At 44.4% G+C, this 19,172-nt stretch overlaps 2 protein-coding genes across 4 annotated transcripts in view; one reads left to right on the forward strand and one right to left on the reverse strand.

The window, feature by feature from the left end:
• The window catches only part of heatr5b (HEAT repeat containing 5B), a 364,356-nt gene that overhangs the window by 235,636 nt on the left and 109,548 nt on the right, over positions 1 to 19,172 (forward strand). The window lies entirely within an intron of this gene.
• Positions 1 to 19,172, reverse strand: part of vit (vitrin) — a 145,827-nt gene that overhangs the window by 18,973 nt on the left and 107,682 nt on the right. For all 3 annotated transcript variants that reach the window (XM_055938611.1, XM_055938534.1, XM_055938455.1), the window contains 2 exons: positions 18,301 to 18,348; positions 15,213 to 15,260 (listed from right to left, as the gene is read on the reverse strand). In XM_055938611.1, coding sequence (XP_055794586.1) covers positions 15,213 to 15,260; positions 18,301 to 18,348 — 96 coding nt within the window. The remainder of the gene's footprint in view (positions 1 to 15,212; positions 15,261 to 18,300; positions 18,349 to 19,172) is intronic.

Here is a 19,172-nt window from a genome sequence, read left to right on the forward strand (position 1 = left end):
GAAGAGAAGATGACGGACAGAAGAGAAGATGACGGACAGAAGAGAAGATGACGGACAGAAGAGAAGATGACGGACAGAAGAGAAGATGACGGACAGAAGAGAAGATGACGGACAGAAGAGAAGATGACGGACAGAAGAGAAGATGACAGACAGAAGAGAAGATGACGGACAGAAGAGAAGATGACGGACAGAAGAGAAGATGACGGACAGAAGAGAAGATGACGGACAGAAGAGAAGATGACGGACAGAGCACATGAAAAGCATGTCAAACATCACATAGAGAAGACAATGCTGTACATCATGGCATCATGCTTTAAACCAACTGAGACATCACAAGATGACAGACCACATCTAATGTTGGATTCATTATATATTTGAGACCTCAAGTTCTGGTCCTGGTGAGCCATATCTGTTTCTGTCTAACTGGTTAGTGGGTATCGTTTTCCAGGCCTGAGTTGTTGGATGCAACAGACTTTTTTTTATCAGTTTGAATCTGTTGGAGCCAGCGACAACTAACGAGAGGAAGACTATTGTCAAGTTTGGAACAGAGCCGGAGTGCTGGAGGTGAAATGGGTAGAAGGTGCTGTGAAATGGGTAGAAGGGATAGAAGGTGCTGTGAAATGGGTCGAAGGTGCTGTGAAATGGGTAGAAGGTGCTGTGAAATGGGTAGAAGGTGCTGTGAAATGGGTAGGAGGTGCTGTGAAATGGGTAGGAGGTGCTGTGAAATGGGTAGGAGGTGCTGTGAAATGGGTAGAAGGTGCTGTGAAACGGGTAGAAGGTGCTGTGAAACGGGTAGAAAGTGCTGTGAAATGGGTAGAAGGTGCTGTGAAACGGGTAGAATGTGCTGTGAAATGGGTAGCAGGTGCTGTGAAATGGGTAGCAGGTGCTGTGAAATGGGTAGGAGGTGCTGTGAAATGGGTAGAAGGTGCTGTGAAACGGGTAGAAGGTGCTGTGAAATGGGTAGCAGGTGCTGTGAAATGGGTAGGAGGTGCTGTGAAATGGGTAGAAGGTGCTGTGGGTAGGAGGTGCTGTGAAATGGGTAGGAGGTGCTGTGAAATGGGTAGAAGGTGCTGTGAAATGGGTAGAAGGTGCTGTGAAATGGGTAGGAGGTGCTGTGAAATGGGTAGAAGGTGCTGTGAAATGGGTAGGAGGTGCTGTGAAATGGGTAGGAGGTGCAGTGAAACGGGTAGGAGGTGCTGTGAAATGGGTAGGAGGTGCTGTGAAATGGGTAGGAGGTGCAGTGAAACGGGTAGGAGGTGCTGTGAAACGGGTAGGAGGTGCTGTGAAATGGGTAGAAGGGATAGAAGGTGTTGTGAAATGGGTAGAAGGGATAGAAGGTGGGGCGGAGCTAGCATGTTGGAGTGAACGGCTGCGTGTGAGAGGCTCCTGCAACTTTTTTGCGAAATAATCTTAACCTACTTTATGATACTTTTTACAACAAACGTTTCTTTCTAATACAACATCGTAACTTTCTGTGTAAAAATGCCGAGTAATAAGCGACCAAAGGACAATAAATCCACATCGGAGGCCTACTCCACACCAAACAACGAGACAGACATGGCGGAAGGCACAGGCAACAACGTGACACTTAAAGAACTTACCCAGGCTTTGGGAGAACTACGTGTTGCTTTAGCTGAGGATCTTAAGGCTACTATTGCTGAACTGGACACCAAAATCGAGGGCACCATTCGAGCGGTCGCTTCGCAGGGCCAGAGTATTGTGGACCTTGAGAGGGCTTCTGAATTCAGCGCTGGTAGGATCGACGAGTTAGAGAAGCTGTGTTCGTCACTACAGGGTACTGTGCAGAGGCTTTCTGTGAAAGTGGTCGACCTGGAGGGCCGTTCCAGACGTAATAACCTTCGCGTTGTTGGTCTGGCAGAGGGGGTAGAGGCGGGCTCTCGCCCCACCGACTTCTTCGCCAAGCTATTGAAGGATGCAATGGGATCGGACGTTTTGGCTTCGGACCCCCAGCTGGACCGTGCACATCGCGCCCCTGTCCCAGTGCCTGGACCGGGTCAACGCCCTCGCCCAGTAATCATCTGTTGTCACAGTTTCAAGACCAAGGATCTTATCCTGCGCGAGGCCCGAATGAGGGGCAACCTGTTACATAAAGGGCACCCCTTCCGTGTCTATGATGATTATGCGCCCGATGTGGCAAAGGACCGTGGCGGCTACAGAGATGTCATGGCCAAACTCTACAAACTCCATCTTCGCCCAGCCTTGCTCTTCCCTGCAAGACTAAGAATTACCCCGCCCTCTGGTGAGAAGATGTGGCTCTCCTCGGTTTTGGACGCAGAGAAGTTTATCCGGGAACATACGCCAATCCCCCGTACAGGTTAGAGTGCCTTGTCATTGTGTGTTAGGGTCTGCTCATGGAATCGAATCCATACTAAACCATAACGGGTGAAACCGTATTGAACGGTCTCAACAAGGGCTACCGAACATGTAATTTGCTGTGGAGGGCGGTCTTGGCTCTCAATTAAAGTCACTTTCATTCTGGCTGTATTCAGAGCGATGCCTATTTAGGATGCCTTCCAGGTTTGATCATTGACACTTTCGGATGAATATACGTATATTCCCCCCATTTTTTTTTTTGTTTCGTTATTTATTTTTTAATTCTTACATTTATTGTTATTACAATACCATTTATTTGGAGCTTTCAGGGGACTGGGGGTGATGGTGGGGAAGGGGCAGACACAGACACCTGGATAGCAGGTGGATGTTCTGTGCCGTTCTGCCTTTGATATAGCCGAGGGCCGCTCTCCCGATTAGATCCCTACCAGCCCTCTGTAGTGTCTAGGTAGGTGTGCGTACATATAATTATTATTTGTACTTTATAATTATTTTCTCTTAGCATGTTACTATTATGTATGTGTATATTTTAAATTAGTGTCGATTATTACTCTGGGGCATGAATGTTTCTGTATGTATGGGTATGTATGTGTATATGCGCATATGTAGATATGTATGGGTGTGTGTGTGTATATGTATATTTTTAAATATATACCTTTATATGTATTTTTTGGGGATGTGTGTGTATGTGTTTGTATGTATGGGTGTGTGTGTATGTGTATGTATGTATATATGTATATATATGTGTGTATATGTATGTATGTATGTATGTATGTATGTATATGTATATATATATATGTATATGGGTAAGTATGTGTATGTGTGTGTATGTATACATGTATATAACCTTTTTATTTATTTATTTTCTGACTGGGGGATACGTTTAATTTAGAAAAATTCTTGTTTCCGATCTAACCCACAATATGTAAATGTACGGCTGTCTAAGTTGGTTGCTGATGGTTCATGTTTAGACCGGCAGTGCTTAGCAAAATAATCTTGTAATGCTATATCTTGCTTATCTCAGGGATAGATAGACCCAAGATGACGCTTAAGTGCGCAATATGTTTAGGTTGAAACTTATTCTCTTTAGGTTTATTAGATGCTAATTGGACACTTTATTCGCGGGAGCCTCCTCAGTTCATATGTTAGTAGAAGTTCTAGGATAGTGAGAGGTGAACGTACAGTTGGGATTTTATTTCTGTTTCACCTCTTGTTCGAGGTCGCGCCGTGCTTTTTTGGCATCGGCCAGACAATGTGTTTATTATTTTAATTTTATTTTCTCTCCTATTTGTGTATGCCTGTTAAAGGTGGGTTGGGCGGGGGGGGTAAATAGTGGGGAAAGTAGGGGAACAGGGTGGGAAGTAGAGGGGCTTGCAGGGGGGGAGGGGCTGGTTGGATACTGCTCGGGTGTAGCTGCTACATATGCTGATCGTAATGGTTTGGTGCGCTTTCTTACCTTTTTATTGAGTTACAAGTTATGCAGGCCACCATAGGAACTACAAATGAGAGGGGGGCGGGGCTCACATTCACTTCCTGGAATGTCAGGGGCTTAAACGAACCAATTAAGAGAGGCAAGGTCCTAGCCCACTTGAAAGCACTCTCATCTGATATTATATTTTTGCAAGAAACCCATCTGAAAAATAATGCTCACAGCAGACTTAAATGTAGGTGGGTGGGGCAAGTGTATCACTCTAACTTCTCTGCCAAAACGAGAGGCACAGCGATTCTGTTACGGAAAGGAATTCCCTTTCTACATAAAACCACTATTGTGGATAAAGAGGGTCGTTATGTGATCGTAATAGGAGAGATCCACTCTACTTCTGTAACTCTACTAAATATCTATGGGCCAAACATTGATAACCCCTCTTTTTTCAAAAGAGTCCTTGCCCTGATTCCAGATATCTCCCATACTAACCTGATCATTGGAGGGGACCTTAACTGCGTGCTAGACCAATATTTGGACAGATCCTCTACCCGGCGAACCCCCACCTCCTATTCAAGTGAATTCTTGAGTACCTACATAAAGAATTCTAACTTATTTGATATATGGAGGATCACTAACCCTACGGGCAGGGAATACTCCTTTCACTCTCATGTTCACAATGTTTATACTCGAATTGACTACTTTTTGGTTGATGCTAAACTACTCCCCTATACCTGTAATGTGAAGTATCATGATATTATAATCTCGGACCACAGTCCACTCACCTTCTCCCTGAGATTGGGTGACATGGTACCAAACGAGAGGGTCTGGAGGTTAAATCCTCAGCTCCTCACAGAACCAACATTCTGTGAACATCTTAAAGACCAAATAACATTTTTCTTTGATACCAACGACAACACAGAGACTTCCCCAGCATTACTGTGGGAAACACTTAAGGCTTATTTGAGAGGCTGTATCATCTCCTATCAGACTGCCAGGAGTAGGCAAAACAAGGGAAAATTGGTAGAACTGGAGGGACAAATTCACTTACTGGATAGGGAGAATGCTAGACATCCATCTATGGAGAAACATAAAAAAATTACCTCTTTAAAATTTGAATATAATCAGACTCTCTCAGCTAAAATTGCTAAATCTTTTCTCTACGCCAAGCAAAAATATTTTGAGTTTGGTGACAAACCACACAAATTACTCGCCAGACAACTTCGAAAAATTGTGAGTGACCGAATGATTCACAAAGTTAAGTCTGCATCTGGGGAATTACTCTCTTCCCCCAAAGACATCAATGACAGATTCCGTCAGTTTTATGAGACTCTATATACATCTAAAGCCGATTCTAACCCCTTAATTATGCAAAACTTTTTGAATGACTGTAATCTTCCTGCCCTGAACCAGGAAGATTCTAACTTCCTGAATAAGGAAATATCTCTTGAAGAAATTCGAGAAACAATCAAAACTCTAAAGAGTGGCAAGACCCCGGGCCCAGATGGATACCCGGGTGAATTCTATAAAACATTCAGCAACATGCTCTCTCCCTACCTGCACAAAATGTTGGTTCAGTCCAGAGAGGATGGAGCTCTCCCATCTACTTTGGATGAAGCATTCATTACAGTTATACATAAGAAGGGTAAAGATCCGGAAGAGGTAGGGTCGTACAGACCAATATCCCTCCTCAATACAGACCAAAAGATTTTAGCAAAAACCCTGGCTAACAGGCTTAGCACTTTAATTGGCAAACTGGTCCATTCGGACCAGACCGGCTTTATCCCGAACAGAAACTCATTCTTCAATCTCAGGCGCCTCTTCAACATTATGTATTCTCAGAGGTTACCAAACATGGACCTTGCCGTTATATCTCTTGACGCCGAGAAGGCTTTTGACCAAGTTGAGTGGTCCTATCTATTCAAAGTCCGACATAAATTTAATATTGGAGATGGGTTCATAAATTGGATCCAGCTTTTATATAGGAACCCCTGTGCGAGAATACTCACTAACCAATCATTGTCGCCCCGATTTAACCTCTACAGAGGGACAAGGCAGGGTTGTGCGCTGTCGCCGATGCTCTTCGCCCTAATCATTGAACCTCTCGCTCAGACGATTAGATCTGATGCAGCAATACATGGCTATAATACTAAAGATACTCTAAATAAGATTTCCCTATATGCAGATGACATTCTCCTCTATGTAACAGAACCCCAAGCTAGTATTCCAGCTATTCTTGATGTGATTAATTTGTTTGGTACCTTCTCGGGATACAGAATAAATTGGAACAAGAGTGAATTAATGCCCATACGGTTACAAAACACCTCCTGGCTAGAACATCTTCCACTTAAGTTCTTATCTTCAGAAAAATTTACCTATCTAGGAATTGTAGTTACCAAACAATATTCCTTACTATTTAAAGAGAATTTCCCCTCGCTGATGTAAAAACTAAAAACAAACATACAATTTTGGAGAACTCTCCCAATTTCTCTGCTCGGAAGAATTAATGCCATTAAAATGGTCTTCCTCCCACAACTGCTCTACCTATACCAGAAGATCCCAGTATTCATACCTAAATCCTTTCATAAACAACTGGACTCAATTATCAATCCTTTCATCTGGGATTATAAAACACACAGGATAGGTAAAAAACACCTCTGCAAATCCAAGATGGAAGGAGGATTGTCTCTCCCAAATTTTATATTTTATTATTGGGCCGCTAACCTCCGTTCGGTTACGTTTTTGCTGGATGACGCACGTCCGTCACCCACCTGGCTTAGTATGGAGCGTGAGGAGTGTCACCCCTTCTCTATTGGTGCTGTGATTTTGTCGCCTGTCAATCTGGAGAGGTCACTTTATCGTAACAATCCTATTATACATAGCACAGTCCGAATCTGGAAGCAAATTAAAACCCACTTTGAGCTTAGACCAATGTCATTCATGCTCCCTGTTGCCAGGAACCCCTCCTTTGCCCCCTCCAATCTTGATAACACCCTTGAGCAATGGGGAGAGTTGGGGATAAGTACCATAGGGGATTTATATGTAGAAGGGACCTTTGCTTCCTTTGAGTTGCTGAGGGAAACTTATAATCTTCCCAGAAATAACTTTTTCAGATACCTACAAATCAGAGACTATGTTAGGAAACACCTCCCAACATTTGGGAACGCTAAGCCTTCCATGTTTGACGGATGCATAAAAACATCCCCCACCTCAGACAAACTGATATCTCGTTTATATGACGCTTTTCAATCGGTTAGCACACCCTCTACAGAGGCCATTAAGGCAAAATGGGAGGAAGAACTAGGGACTGACATTTCGATGGCAGACTGGGAAGATAGCTTGGAGTATATCCACATCTGCTCCATTAACTCCAGACATCGGCTCATACAATTCAAGGTATTACACAGATTACACTATTCCAAAACCAAATTGCATAGGATATTTCCTGATACATCCCCTTTGTGTGATAAATGTCAGGCTGCACAGGGTACACTTCTCCACTGCTTTGCCCTATGCTCTAGCTTGCATGGTTACTGGTGTGGAATTTTTAGGATCCTCTCTGAAGTTCTGAAGACTTCATTTGACCCAGAACCGCTTCTGATAATCCTGGGAGTGTCTGATTCCCTAATCGGACTAACCAACACCCAAAAACAACTCATCTCTTACGGTCTCATTTCGGCAAAAAAAATAATCTTGTTGTTCTGGAAAAAGAGGGAAGCGCCCACTACCAAATTATGGCTCAGCGAATTGGCAAACACTGTACACTTAGAAAGGATTAGATATATTCTGAACAATAAATTATTAACATTTGATCAGATCTGGCAGCCTTTCCTCTCTTACTTGGACCATTCGGCACTGTGAATTTGTACTTTTTAACACACTCTCCATTGTAATATTTTAATCCACCTCTGGGCAGCACGTGCTGGCACTGCCACCCGAGCAGCGGGGAGGGGTATAAGGGGAAGGGATAAAGGGGGGGGGGGGGGATAAAGGGGGGGAATAAGGGGGGGGGGACACCCACCCTCTTTCTTTCTACCTGTCCTTGTTTTGTATGTCTTGTTTTGTAATAATTGTTTTGTACCCAGAACTCTGGATCTTTTTATTTCTGTCTGCTCTTTTATGTTTAGTTAAATTGTATACCTGCCTTTCATACCTATACACCATTCCTGTGTGTGTTCAATAAAAATATTTGAACGAAAAAAAAAAGAAAAAAAAAAGAAGGGATAGAAGGTGCTGTGAAATGGGTAGCAGGTGCTGTGAAATGGGTAGGAGGTGCTGTGAAATGGGTAGGAGGTGCTGTGAATTGGGTAGGAGGTGCTGTGAAATGGGTAGAAGGTGCTGTGAAATGGGTAGGAGGTGCTGTGAAATGGGTAGAAGGTGCTGTGAAATGGGTAGAAGGTGCTGTGAAACGGGTAGAAGGTGCTGTGAAATGGGTAGGAGGTGCTGTGAAACGGGTAGAAAGTGCTTCGAAATGGGTAGAAGGTGCTTCGAAATGGGTAGAAGGTGCTGTGAAACGGGTAGAAGGTGCTGTGAAATGGGTAGAAGGTGCTGTGAAATGAGTAGAAGGTGCTGTGAAATGGGTAGAAGTGGTAGAAGGTGCTGTGAAATGGGTAGAAGGTGCTGTGAAATGGGTAGGAGGTGCTGTGAAATGGGTAGGAGGTGCTGTGAAATGGGTAGGAGGTGCTGTGAAATGAATTGGAAGTCCGAGCCCTGATGCACATGTTTATGAAAAATATAGGTTTGGTCCAGAGTGAGATTTTTGAAGAGGGTGGATTCAAGCCTTTTGGCGAATCAATGGGTGGAAAAGATGGTGGGTATTTTGGGGGGGGGGGGGGGGGGGGGGGGGGGGTATTTTATTAGGATCCCCATTACATTTACATTTAAGTCATTTAGCAGACGCTCTTATCCAGAGCGACTTACAAATTGGTGCATTCACCTAATGACATCCGTTAGCTGTTGCAAAAGCAGCAGCTACTCTTCCTGGGGTCCACACAAAACATGAACCATAATACAGAATGACATCAACATCAATAGACAAGTACAGCTCAAGGACAGAACTACACATATATACTGTATATTTTAAAGGCACACGTAGCCTACAGTACATATCAATGCATACACACAAACTATGTAGGTCAAATAGGGGGAGAGGCATTGTGTCGTGAGGTGTTGCTTTATCTGTTTATTGAATCCAGGTTTGGTGTTCATTTTAGCAATATGAGATGGAAGGAAGTTCCACGCAATAAGGGCTCTATATAATACTGTATTCATTCTTGGATTTGTTCTGGATTTGGGGACTGTGAAAAGACCCCTGGTGGCATGTCTGGTGGGGTAAGTGTGTGTGTGTGTGTGTCAGAGCTGTGTGTAAGTTGACTAAGCAAACAATTTGGGATTTTCAACACATTAAATGTTTCTTATAAAAAGAAGAAGTGATGAAGTTAGTCTCTCCTCAACTCTTAGCCAAGAGAGACTGGCAGCATAGTATTTATACCAGCCCTCTGATTACAATGAAGAGCAAGACGTGACGCTCTGTTCTGGACCAGCTGCAGCTTAACTGGGTATTTCCTTGCAGCACTCGACCACACGACTGGACAATAATCAAGATTAGAAAAAACTAGAGTCTGCAGAACTTGCTTTTTGGAGTGTGGTGTCAAAAAAGCAGAGCATCTCTCTATTTCGGCTAGACCTCTTCTCATCTTTGCAAACATCGAATCTACAGTTGAAGTCAGAAGTTTACATGCACTTAGGTTGGAGTCATTAACACTCGTTTTTCAACCACTCCACAAATGTCTTGTTAACAAACTATAGTTTTGGCAAGTCCGTTAGGACATCTACTTTGTGCATGACACAAGTAATTCTTCCAACAATTGTTTACAGACAGATTATTTCACGTATAATTCACTGTATCACAATTCCAGTGGGTCAGAAGTTTACATACACTAAGTTGACAGTGCCTTTAAACAGCTTGGAAAATTCCAGAAAATCATGTTATGGCTTTAAAAGCTTCTGATAGGCTAATTGACATAATTTGAGGTGGCATCCTGTGGATGTATTTCAAGGCCTATCTTCAAACTCAGTGCCTCTTTGCTTGACATCATGGGAAAATCAAAAGAAATCAGCCAAGACCTCAGAAAAAAAAATGTCGACCTCCACACGTCTGGTTCATCCTTGGGCGCAATTTCCAAATGCCTGAAAGTACCACATTCATCTGTACAAACAATAGTATGCAAGTATAAACACCATTGGACCACGCAGGCGTCATACCGCTCAGGAAGGAGACGCGTTCTGTCTCCTAGAGATGAACGTACTTTGGTGCAAAAAGTGCAAATCAATCCCAGAAAAACAGCAAATGACCTTGTGAAGATGCTGGAGGAAACAGGTACAAAAGTATCTATATCCACAGTAAAAACGAGTTCTATATCGACATAACCTGAAAGGCCGCTCAGAAAGGAAGAAGCCACTGCTCCAAAACCACCATGAAAAAGCCAGACTACGGTTTGCAACTGCACATGGGAACAAAGATCGTACTTTTTTGGAGAAATGTCCTCTGGTCTGATGAAACAAAAATAGAAACTGTTTGGCCATAATGACCATCGTTATGTTTGGAGGAAAAAGGGGGATTCTTGCAAGCTGAAAAACACCATCCCAACTGTGAAGCACGGGGGTGGCAGCATCATGTTGTGGGGTGCTTTGCTGCAGGAGGGACTGGTGCACTTCACAAAATAGATGGCATCATGAGGTAGGAAAATTATGTGGATATATTGAAGCAACATCTCAAGACATCAGTCAGGAAGTTAAAGCTTGGTCGCAAATGGGTCCTCCAAATGGACAATGACCCCAAGCATACTTCCAAAGTTATGGCAAAATGGCTTAAGGACAACAAAGTCAGGATATTGGAGTGGCCATCACAAGCCCTGACCTCAATCCTATAGAAAATCTGTGGGCAGAACTGAAAAAGAGTGTGCGATCAAGGAGGCCTACAAACCTGACTCAGTTACATCAGCTTTGTCAGGAGGAATGGGCCAAAATTCACCCAACTTATTGTGGGAAGCTTGTGCAAGGCTTCCTGAAAACATTTGACCCAAGTTAACTTCTTATGGCTGCAAGGCAAAGTGTTGAGTAGCCAGTGAAATCGTGCCCATTTCAAACGGCCTCCTACTCAAATCTTGCTCGTACAATATGAATATTATTATTCTTTTTGGATAGAAAACACTTTCTAGTTTCTAAAAGAGTTGGAATTATTTCTCTGAGTGAAACAGAAGTCCTTCTGCAGCACTTTTCCTGACCAGGAAGTGAAATGTCAGAAATCGATGCTCTTTTCAACATGATGCCTATACATGGTCTTAACACTTAGGAGTCTGCTGACACTCTATACGCCTTCCTATATGTGGTAACGAACGGCTAACGTCTCCGGCTCCATTTTTTTTTGATACATGTGACCATATCATCGTAATGTATGTTTTTTCAATATAGTTTAATCAGATTATTGAAACTTTATTCGGGAGTTTTGCCGTGTTCTGTCCTCTGACTGTGTTTACGTTGGAGAAATTTATGCCACTCGGCTAGTGCCAATGCTAATTAAACAGGGACATTTGCCATTCTGAATCGAAACAACGACTCATCTGGACAGAGGACACGTTCTTCAACATTCTGATGAAAGATCAGCAAAAGTAAGACCCATTTTATGATGTTATTTCATATATCTGTCGTGCATGTGAACTGGCCGTGGGCGCCCAATTATTTCTGTCTATTGTAGCTACGCTAATATAGCGATACATTTTGTTTGCGCTGTAAAACATTTAATAAATCTGAAATATTGTTTGGAATCACAAGATGCCTGTCTTTCAATTGCTGCAGACTATGTATTTTTCAGAAATGTTTTATGATGAGTAATTAGCTATTTGACGTTGGTGTCTGTAAATATTCTGTCTGCTTTCGGTGCAATTTCGGATTGTAGCTGAAATGTAAACTATGGTTTATACATGAAATATGCAAATTTTTCTAACAAAACGTGCTATACAATAAATATGTTATCAGACTGTCATCTGATGAATTTGTTGAAACACAACGAAGGCTGGTCACCAGTGTCCAAAACACAACAAAGGCTGGTCACCAGTGTCCAAAACACAACGAAGGCTGGTCACCAGTGTCCAAAACACAACGAAGGCTGGTCACCAGTGTGCGAAACACAACGAAGGCTGGTCACCAGTGTCCGAAACACAACGAAGGCTGGTCACCAGTGTCCAAAACACAACGAAGGCTGGTCACCAGTGTCCGAAACACAACGAAGGCTGGTCACCAGTGTCCAAAACACAACGAAGGCTGGTCACCAGTGTCCAAAACACAACGAAGGCTGGTCACCAGTGTGCGAAACACAACGAATGCTGGTCACCAGCGAAAACTAGTGATGGGGGAAAAAAGCTTCATGAAGCATTGAGCATATTGTGTCGAATATAGGGTCACTAATTGAGGCTTTGATCAACACGTTCTACACTAGTGGCACCTGCTGGACAAAATAATTGAGAAAAGCACACTGCTTCGAAATAAACAGCTTAGCGATATCGATGTATGACTTGGCGCTCCGGTATCAAACGTAACATCACTAGCGAAAACACAACGAAAGGCTGCTCACTAGTGATGTGACACTGAGGCTTTGTGAAGACCGAAAAAACGGTTCATTACTCGGAGCTTCATTATTTGTTCACAATGCACATCAGTGACATCTGCTGGTCAGTAATAAATAGCAGCATGTTATTTTTTTCTCTCCACTGTTTTCATCTACACTTTGTGGCGCAGCGGGAAGTCGCTGGCTTTAGTAGCCTATAATCATTCCGAATACCAGCTTCGCCATCTTACATCATGGTGACACTTGTTGCCTTCATGTTGACTTAAAAAAATAAAAATCTATGGAATTATTTAGGATGCTTAAAACAGAAGCTTATTCTAAACTACATTAAACAAATGACTTGAACAACAGTGTAGAAAGTGTGGTTTCACATAAAACTATTTTCTATATAGTTCATCCTTCTACAGGATTCGATGTCATATCTTCACATCACTACGTGATCTATAATCCCCTGCTCTGCCTGCTAAACTACTAGTCAGGTAAAACTACTAGTCAGGTAAACTACTAGTCTGGTAAACTACTAGTCAGCTAAACTACTAGTCAGGTAAAACTACTAGTCTGGTAAACGACTAGTCAGGTAAAACGACTAGTCAGGTAAATCTACTAGTCAGCTAAACTACTAGTCAGCTAAACTACTAGTCAGGTAAAACTACTAGTCAGCTAAACTACTAGTCAGCTAAACTACTAGTCAGGTAAAACTACTAGTCTGGTAAACTACTAGTCAGGTAAAACTACTAGTCTGGTAAACTACTAGTCAGCTAAACTACTAGTCAGCTAAACTACTAGTCAGGTAAAACTACTAGTCAGCTAAACTACTAGTCAGGTAAAACTACTAGTCAGCTAAACTACTAGTCAGGTAAAACTACTAGTCAGCTAAACTACTAGTCAGCTAAACTACTAGTCAGCTAAACTACTAGTCAGGTAAAACTACTAGTCAGGTAAAACTACTAGTCAGCTAAACTACTAGTCAGGTAAAACTACTAGTCTGGTAAAACTACTAGTCTGGTAAACTACTAGTCAGGTAAAACTACTAGTCAGGTAAACTACTAGTCAGGTAAAAATACTAGTCAGGTAAACTACTAGTCAGGTAAACTACTAGTCAGGTAAAAATACTAGTCAGGTAAACTACTAGTCAGGTAAAACTACTAGTCAGATAAACTACTAGTCAGGTAAACTACTCGTCAGGTAAAACTACTCGTCAGGTAAAACTACTAGTCAGGTAAAACTACTAGTCAGGTAAACTACTAGTCAGGTAAAACTACTAGTCAGGTAAACTACTAGTCAGCTAAACTACTAGTCAGCTAAACTACTAGTCTGGTAAACTACTAGTCTGGTAAAACTACTAGTCAGGTAAACTACTAGTCAGGTAAACTACTAGTCAGGTAAAATACTAGTCAGGTAAAACTACTAGTCAGGTAAAACTACTAGTCAGGTAAAACTACTAGTCTGGTAAAACTACTAGCCTGGTAAACTACTAGTCAGGTAAACTACTAGTCAGGTAAACTACTAGTCAGGTAAACTACTAGTCTGGTAAAACTACTAGTCAGGTAAAACTTATTTTGTACAAAATCCTAACCATATTTGTAAGTTGGTGTTTGAAAGCAGCTTGGAATTGAAGAAAGCATCGGAACCATAGTGGGAGAAATCAGTGGGAGAAATCAGTGGGATGTTGCATTTTGCAACACACGGGTTGAAAAAGCATGTGATCAAACTAAGCTTCAGGCATCATTGATGACGTATTTCTGATGAAGTGACACACGCATTCGCACACTGCTTCTAAGGTACCTGCTTAGTGATTTCGACGCCTCGGGAAACTCCGGTATCAAACGTAACATCACTTCTGGTTACCAGTGAAAACACAACGAAGGCTAGTTGACCAGCATAACCTGCTAGACCATGCTGGTCAGACCAACATAACCAGCTAGACCATGCTGGTCTGACTAGCATAACCAGCTAGACCATGCTGGTCAGACTAGCATAACCTGCTAGACCATGCTGGTCAGACTAGCATAACCAGCTAGACCATGCTGGTCAGACTAGCATAACCAGCTAGACCATGCTGGTCAGACTAGCATAACCAGCTAGACCATGCTGGTCAGACTAGCATAACCAGCTAGACCATGCTGGTCAGACTAGCATAACCTGCCAGACCATGCTGGTCAGACTAGCATAACCAGCTAGACCATGCTGGTCAGACTAGCATAACCAGCTAGACCATGCTGGTCTGACTAGCATAACCAGCTAGACCATGCTGGTCAGACTAGCATAACCAGCTAGACCATGCTGGTCAGACTAGCATAACCAGCTAGACCATGCTGGTCAGACTAGCATAACCAGCTAGACCATGCTGGTCAGACTAGCATAACCTGCTAGACCATGCTGGTCAGACTAGCATAACCAGCTAGACCATGCTGGTCAGACTAGCATAACCAGCTAGACCATGCTGGTCTGACTAGCATAACCAGCTAGACCATGCTGGTCAGACTAGCATAACCAGCTAGACCATGCTGGTCAGACTAGCATAACCAGCTAGACCATGCTGGTCAGACTAGCATAACCAGCTAGACCATGCTGGTCAGACTAGCATAACCAGCTAGAACATGCTGGTCAGACTAGCATAACCAGCTAGACCATGCTGGTCAGACTAGCATAACCAGCTAGACCATGCTGGTCAGATAAAGTTGACCAGACCAGCATAACCAGCATGAGGTTTCTTTATGACCAGTTTGAAATGTATGCTGGTCAGATAACGTTGAAATGCATGCTGGTCTATGCTGTTTTTTAAAGCTAGGAGGTGCTACATCATCTCACCTGAATCAAAAGGCTTCCCTTCTGGTTTCCAGGAGTCCACTGGTTCCACTGTGTAGAGGATTTTAAACAAGCTGAGCATTAGCAAGGTCAAAGGTATAGCATGTTAGCATAGCACTCATAGCATAGCACTCACCAATGTCAGGATATACTGTGTGTATAACACTTCATAACGATCAGGACAATATCTGGGACTGTTATGACATATTATCACAATGGAAAGGCGAAGCAGCAGTCTACAGTGTGGCTTAGTCTCGTCCCCAGGCTCAATACTAGCTAACCCTACCCCAGTTTAGTGTAGCCTCGTCTCCAGGCTCAATACTAGCTAACCCTAACATAGTTTAGTGTAGCCTCGTCGCCAGGCTCAATACTAGCTAACCCTGACCCACTTTAGTGTAGCCTCGTCGCCAGGCTCAATACTAGCTAACCCTGACCCACTTTAGTGTAGCCTCGTCCCCAGGCTCAATACTAGCTAACCCTAACCTAGTTTAGTGTAGCCTCGTCGCCAGGCTCAATACTAGCTAACCCTACCCCAGTTTAGTGTAGCCTCGTCCCCAGGCTAAATACTAGCTAACCCTACCCCAGTTTAGTGTAGCCTCGTCCCCAGGCTCAATACTAGCTAACCCTACCCCAGTTTAGTGTAGTCTCGTCGCCAGGCTCAATACTAGCTAACCCTACCCCAGTTTAGTGTAGTCTCATCGCCAGGCTCAATACTAGCTAACCCTACCCCAGTCTAGTGTAGCCTCGTCCCCAGGCTCAATACTAGCTAACCCTACCCCAGTCTAGTGTAACCTCGTCCCCAGGCTCAATACTAGCTAACCCTACCCCAGTCTAGTGTAGCCTCGTCCCCAGGCTCAATACTAGCTAACCCTAACCTAGTTTAGTGTAGCCTCGTCCCCAAGCTCAATACTAGCTAACCCTAACCTAGTTTAGTGTAGTCTTGTCCCCAGACTTAATGCTAGCTAACCCTACCCCAGTCTAGTGTAGCCTCGTCCCCAGGCTCAATACTAGCTAACCCTACCCCAGTCTAGTGTAGCCTCGTCCCCAGGCTCAATACTAGCTAACCCTACCCCAGTCTAGTGTAGCCTCGTCCTCAGGCTCAATACTAGCTAACCCTACCCCAGTCTAGTGTAGCCTCGTCCCCAGGCTCAATACTAGCTAACCCTAACCTAGTTTAGTGTAGCCTCGTCACCAGGCTCAATACTAGCTAACCCTGACCCACTTTAGTGTAGCCTCGTCGCCAGGCTCAATACTAGTTAACCCTGACCCACTTTAGTGTAGTCTCGTCCCCAGGCTCAATACTAGCTAACCCTGACCCACTTTAGTGTAGCCTCGTCGCCAGGCTCAATACTAGCTAACCCTAACCCACTTTAGTGTAGCCTCGTCCCCAGGCTCAATACTAGCTAACCCTACCCCAGTCTAGTGTAGCCTCGTCCCCAGGCTCAATACTAGCTAACCCTACCCCAGTCTAGTGTAGCCTCGTCGCCAGGCTCAATACTAGTTAACCCTGACCCACTTTAGTGTAGCCTCGTCCCCAGGCTCAATACTAGCTAACCCTAACCTAGTTTAGTGTAGCCTCGTCGCCAGGCTCAATATTAGCTAACCCTACCCCAGTCTAGTGTAGCCTCGTCCCCAGGCTCAATACTAGCTAACCCTAACCTAGTTTAGTGTAGCCTCGTCGCCAGGCTCAATACTAGCTAACCCTGACCCACTTTAGTGTAGCCTCGTCGCCAGGCTCAATACTAGTTAACCCTGACCCACTTTGGTGTAGCCTCATCCCCAGGCTCAATACTAGCTAACCCTAACCCACTTTAGTGTAGCCTCGTCACCAGGCTCAATACTAGCTAACCCTAACCCAGTTTAGTGTAGCCTCGTCCCCAGGCTCAATACTAGCTAACCCTACCCCAGTTTAGTGTAGCCTCATCCCCAGGCTCAATACTAGCTAACCCTACCCCACTTTAGTGTAGCCTCATCCCCAGGCTCAATACTAGCTAACCCTACCCCACTTTAGTGTAGCCTCATCCCCAGGCTCAATACTAGCTAACCCTACCCCACTTTAGTGTAGCCTCATCCCCAGGCTCAATACTAGCTAACCCTACCCCACTTTAGTGTAGCCTCATCCCCAGGCTCAATACTAGCTAACCCTACCCCACTAGCGTAGTCTCGTCGCCAGGCTCAATACTAGCTAACCCAACCCACTTTAGTGTAGCCTCGTCACCAGGCTCAATACTAGCCAACCCTAACCCAGTTTAGTGTAGCCTCATCCCCAGGCTCAATACTAGCTAACCCTACCCCACTTTAGTGTAGCCTCATCCCCAGGCTCAATACTAGCTAACCCTACCCCAGTTTAGTGTAGCCTCATCCCCAGGCTCAATACTAGCTAACCATAACCCACTTTAGTGTAGCCTCGTCGCCAGGCTCAATAGTAGCTAACCCTACCCCAGTCTAGTGTAGCCTCGTCCCCAGGCTCAATACTAGCTAACCCTAACCTAGTTTAGTGTAGCCTCGTCGCCAGGCTCAATACTAGCTAACCATAACCCACTTTAGTGTAGCCTCGTCGCCAGCCTCAATACTAGCTAACCCTAACCCACTTTAGTGTAGCCTCGTCACCAGGCTCAATACTAGCTAACCCTAACCCACTTTAGTGTAGCCTCGTCGCCAGGCTCAATACTAGCTGGCTGTTGGACAACATAATGATTAATACAGCTAAAAATAAACTTGAAACTGTAAGAGCTACCCACCTCTAGCGTGAGTTGAAACTGTAAGAGCTACCCACCTCTAGTGTGAGTTGAAACTGTAAGAGCTACCCACCTCTAGTGTGATTTGAAACTGTAAGAGCTACCCACCTCTAGCGTGAGTTGAAACTGTAAGAGCTACCCACCTCTAGTGTGAGTTGAAACTGTAAGAGCTACCCACCTCTAGTGTGCGTTGAAACTGTAAGAGCTACCCACCTCTAGTGTGCGTTGAAACTGTAAGAGCTACCCACCTCTAGTGTGAGTTGAAACTGTAAGAGCTACCCACCTCTAGTGTGAGTTGAAACTGTAAGAGCTACCCACCTCTAGTGTGAGTTGAAACTGTAAGAGCTACCCACCTCTAGTGTGAGTTGTGTCTTGTGGCTCGGGGTCTGCGGACTGGGGTGCTGGAAGATACAGATAGAGAATATAGAGTCGTCATTGACCCCAAGACGTGACCATTTTTCATTCAGCCAGATGTTTGTATGTGTGTGGTAGTATTTTCTGTTGGATGAGCTTGAAATGGCTCATCCCTGTTGGTCTCAGCCCTGTTGGTCTCAGCCCTGTTGGTCTCATCCCTGTTGGTCTCAGCCCTGTTGGTCTCATCCCTGTTGGTCTCAGCCCTGTTGGTCTCATCCCTGTTGGTCTCAGTCCTATTTGTCTCAGTCCTGTTGGTCTCAGTCCTGTTGGTCTCATCCCCGTTGGTCTCATCCCTGTTGGTCTCAGCCCTGTTGGTCTCAGTCCTGTTGGTCTCAGTCCTGTTGGTCTCAGTCCTGTTGGTCTCAGTCCTGCTGGTCTCAGTCCTGCTGGTCTCAGTCCTGCTGGTCTCAGCCCTGTTGTCTCAGTCCTGTTGGTCTCAGTCCTGTTGGTCTCAGTCCTGTTGGTCTCAGTCCTGTTGGTCTCATCTCTGTTGGTCTCATCCCTGTTGGTCTCAGTCCTGTTGGTCTCAGCCCTGTTGGTCTCAGTCCTGTTGGTCTCAGTCCTGTTGGTCTCAGTCCTGTTGGTCTCATCTCTGTTGGTCTCATCCCTGTTGGTCTCAGCCCTGTTGGTCTCAGTCCTGTTGGTCTCAGCCCTGTTGGTCTCAGTCCTGTTGGTCTCATCCCTGTTGGTCTCATCCCTGTTGGTCTCAGCCCTGTTGGTCTCAGTCCAGTTGGTCTCAGTCCTGTTGGTCTCAGTCCTGTTGGTCTCTTCCCTGTTGGTCTCATCCCTGTTGGTCTCATCCCTGTTGGTC

The sequence above is a fragment of the Salvelinus fontinalis genome, chromosome 1 (genome assembly GCF_029448725.1).
Source record: "Salvelinus fontinalis isolate EN_2023a chromosome 1, ASM2944872v1, whole genome shotgun sequence".
In the NCBI taxonomy this organism is placed as follows: Eukaryota; Metazoa; Chordata; class Actinopteri; order Salmoniformes; family Salmonidae; genus Salvelinus; species Salvelinus fontinalis.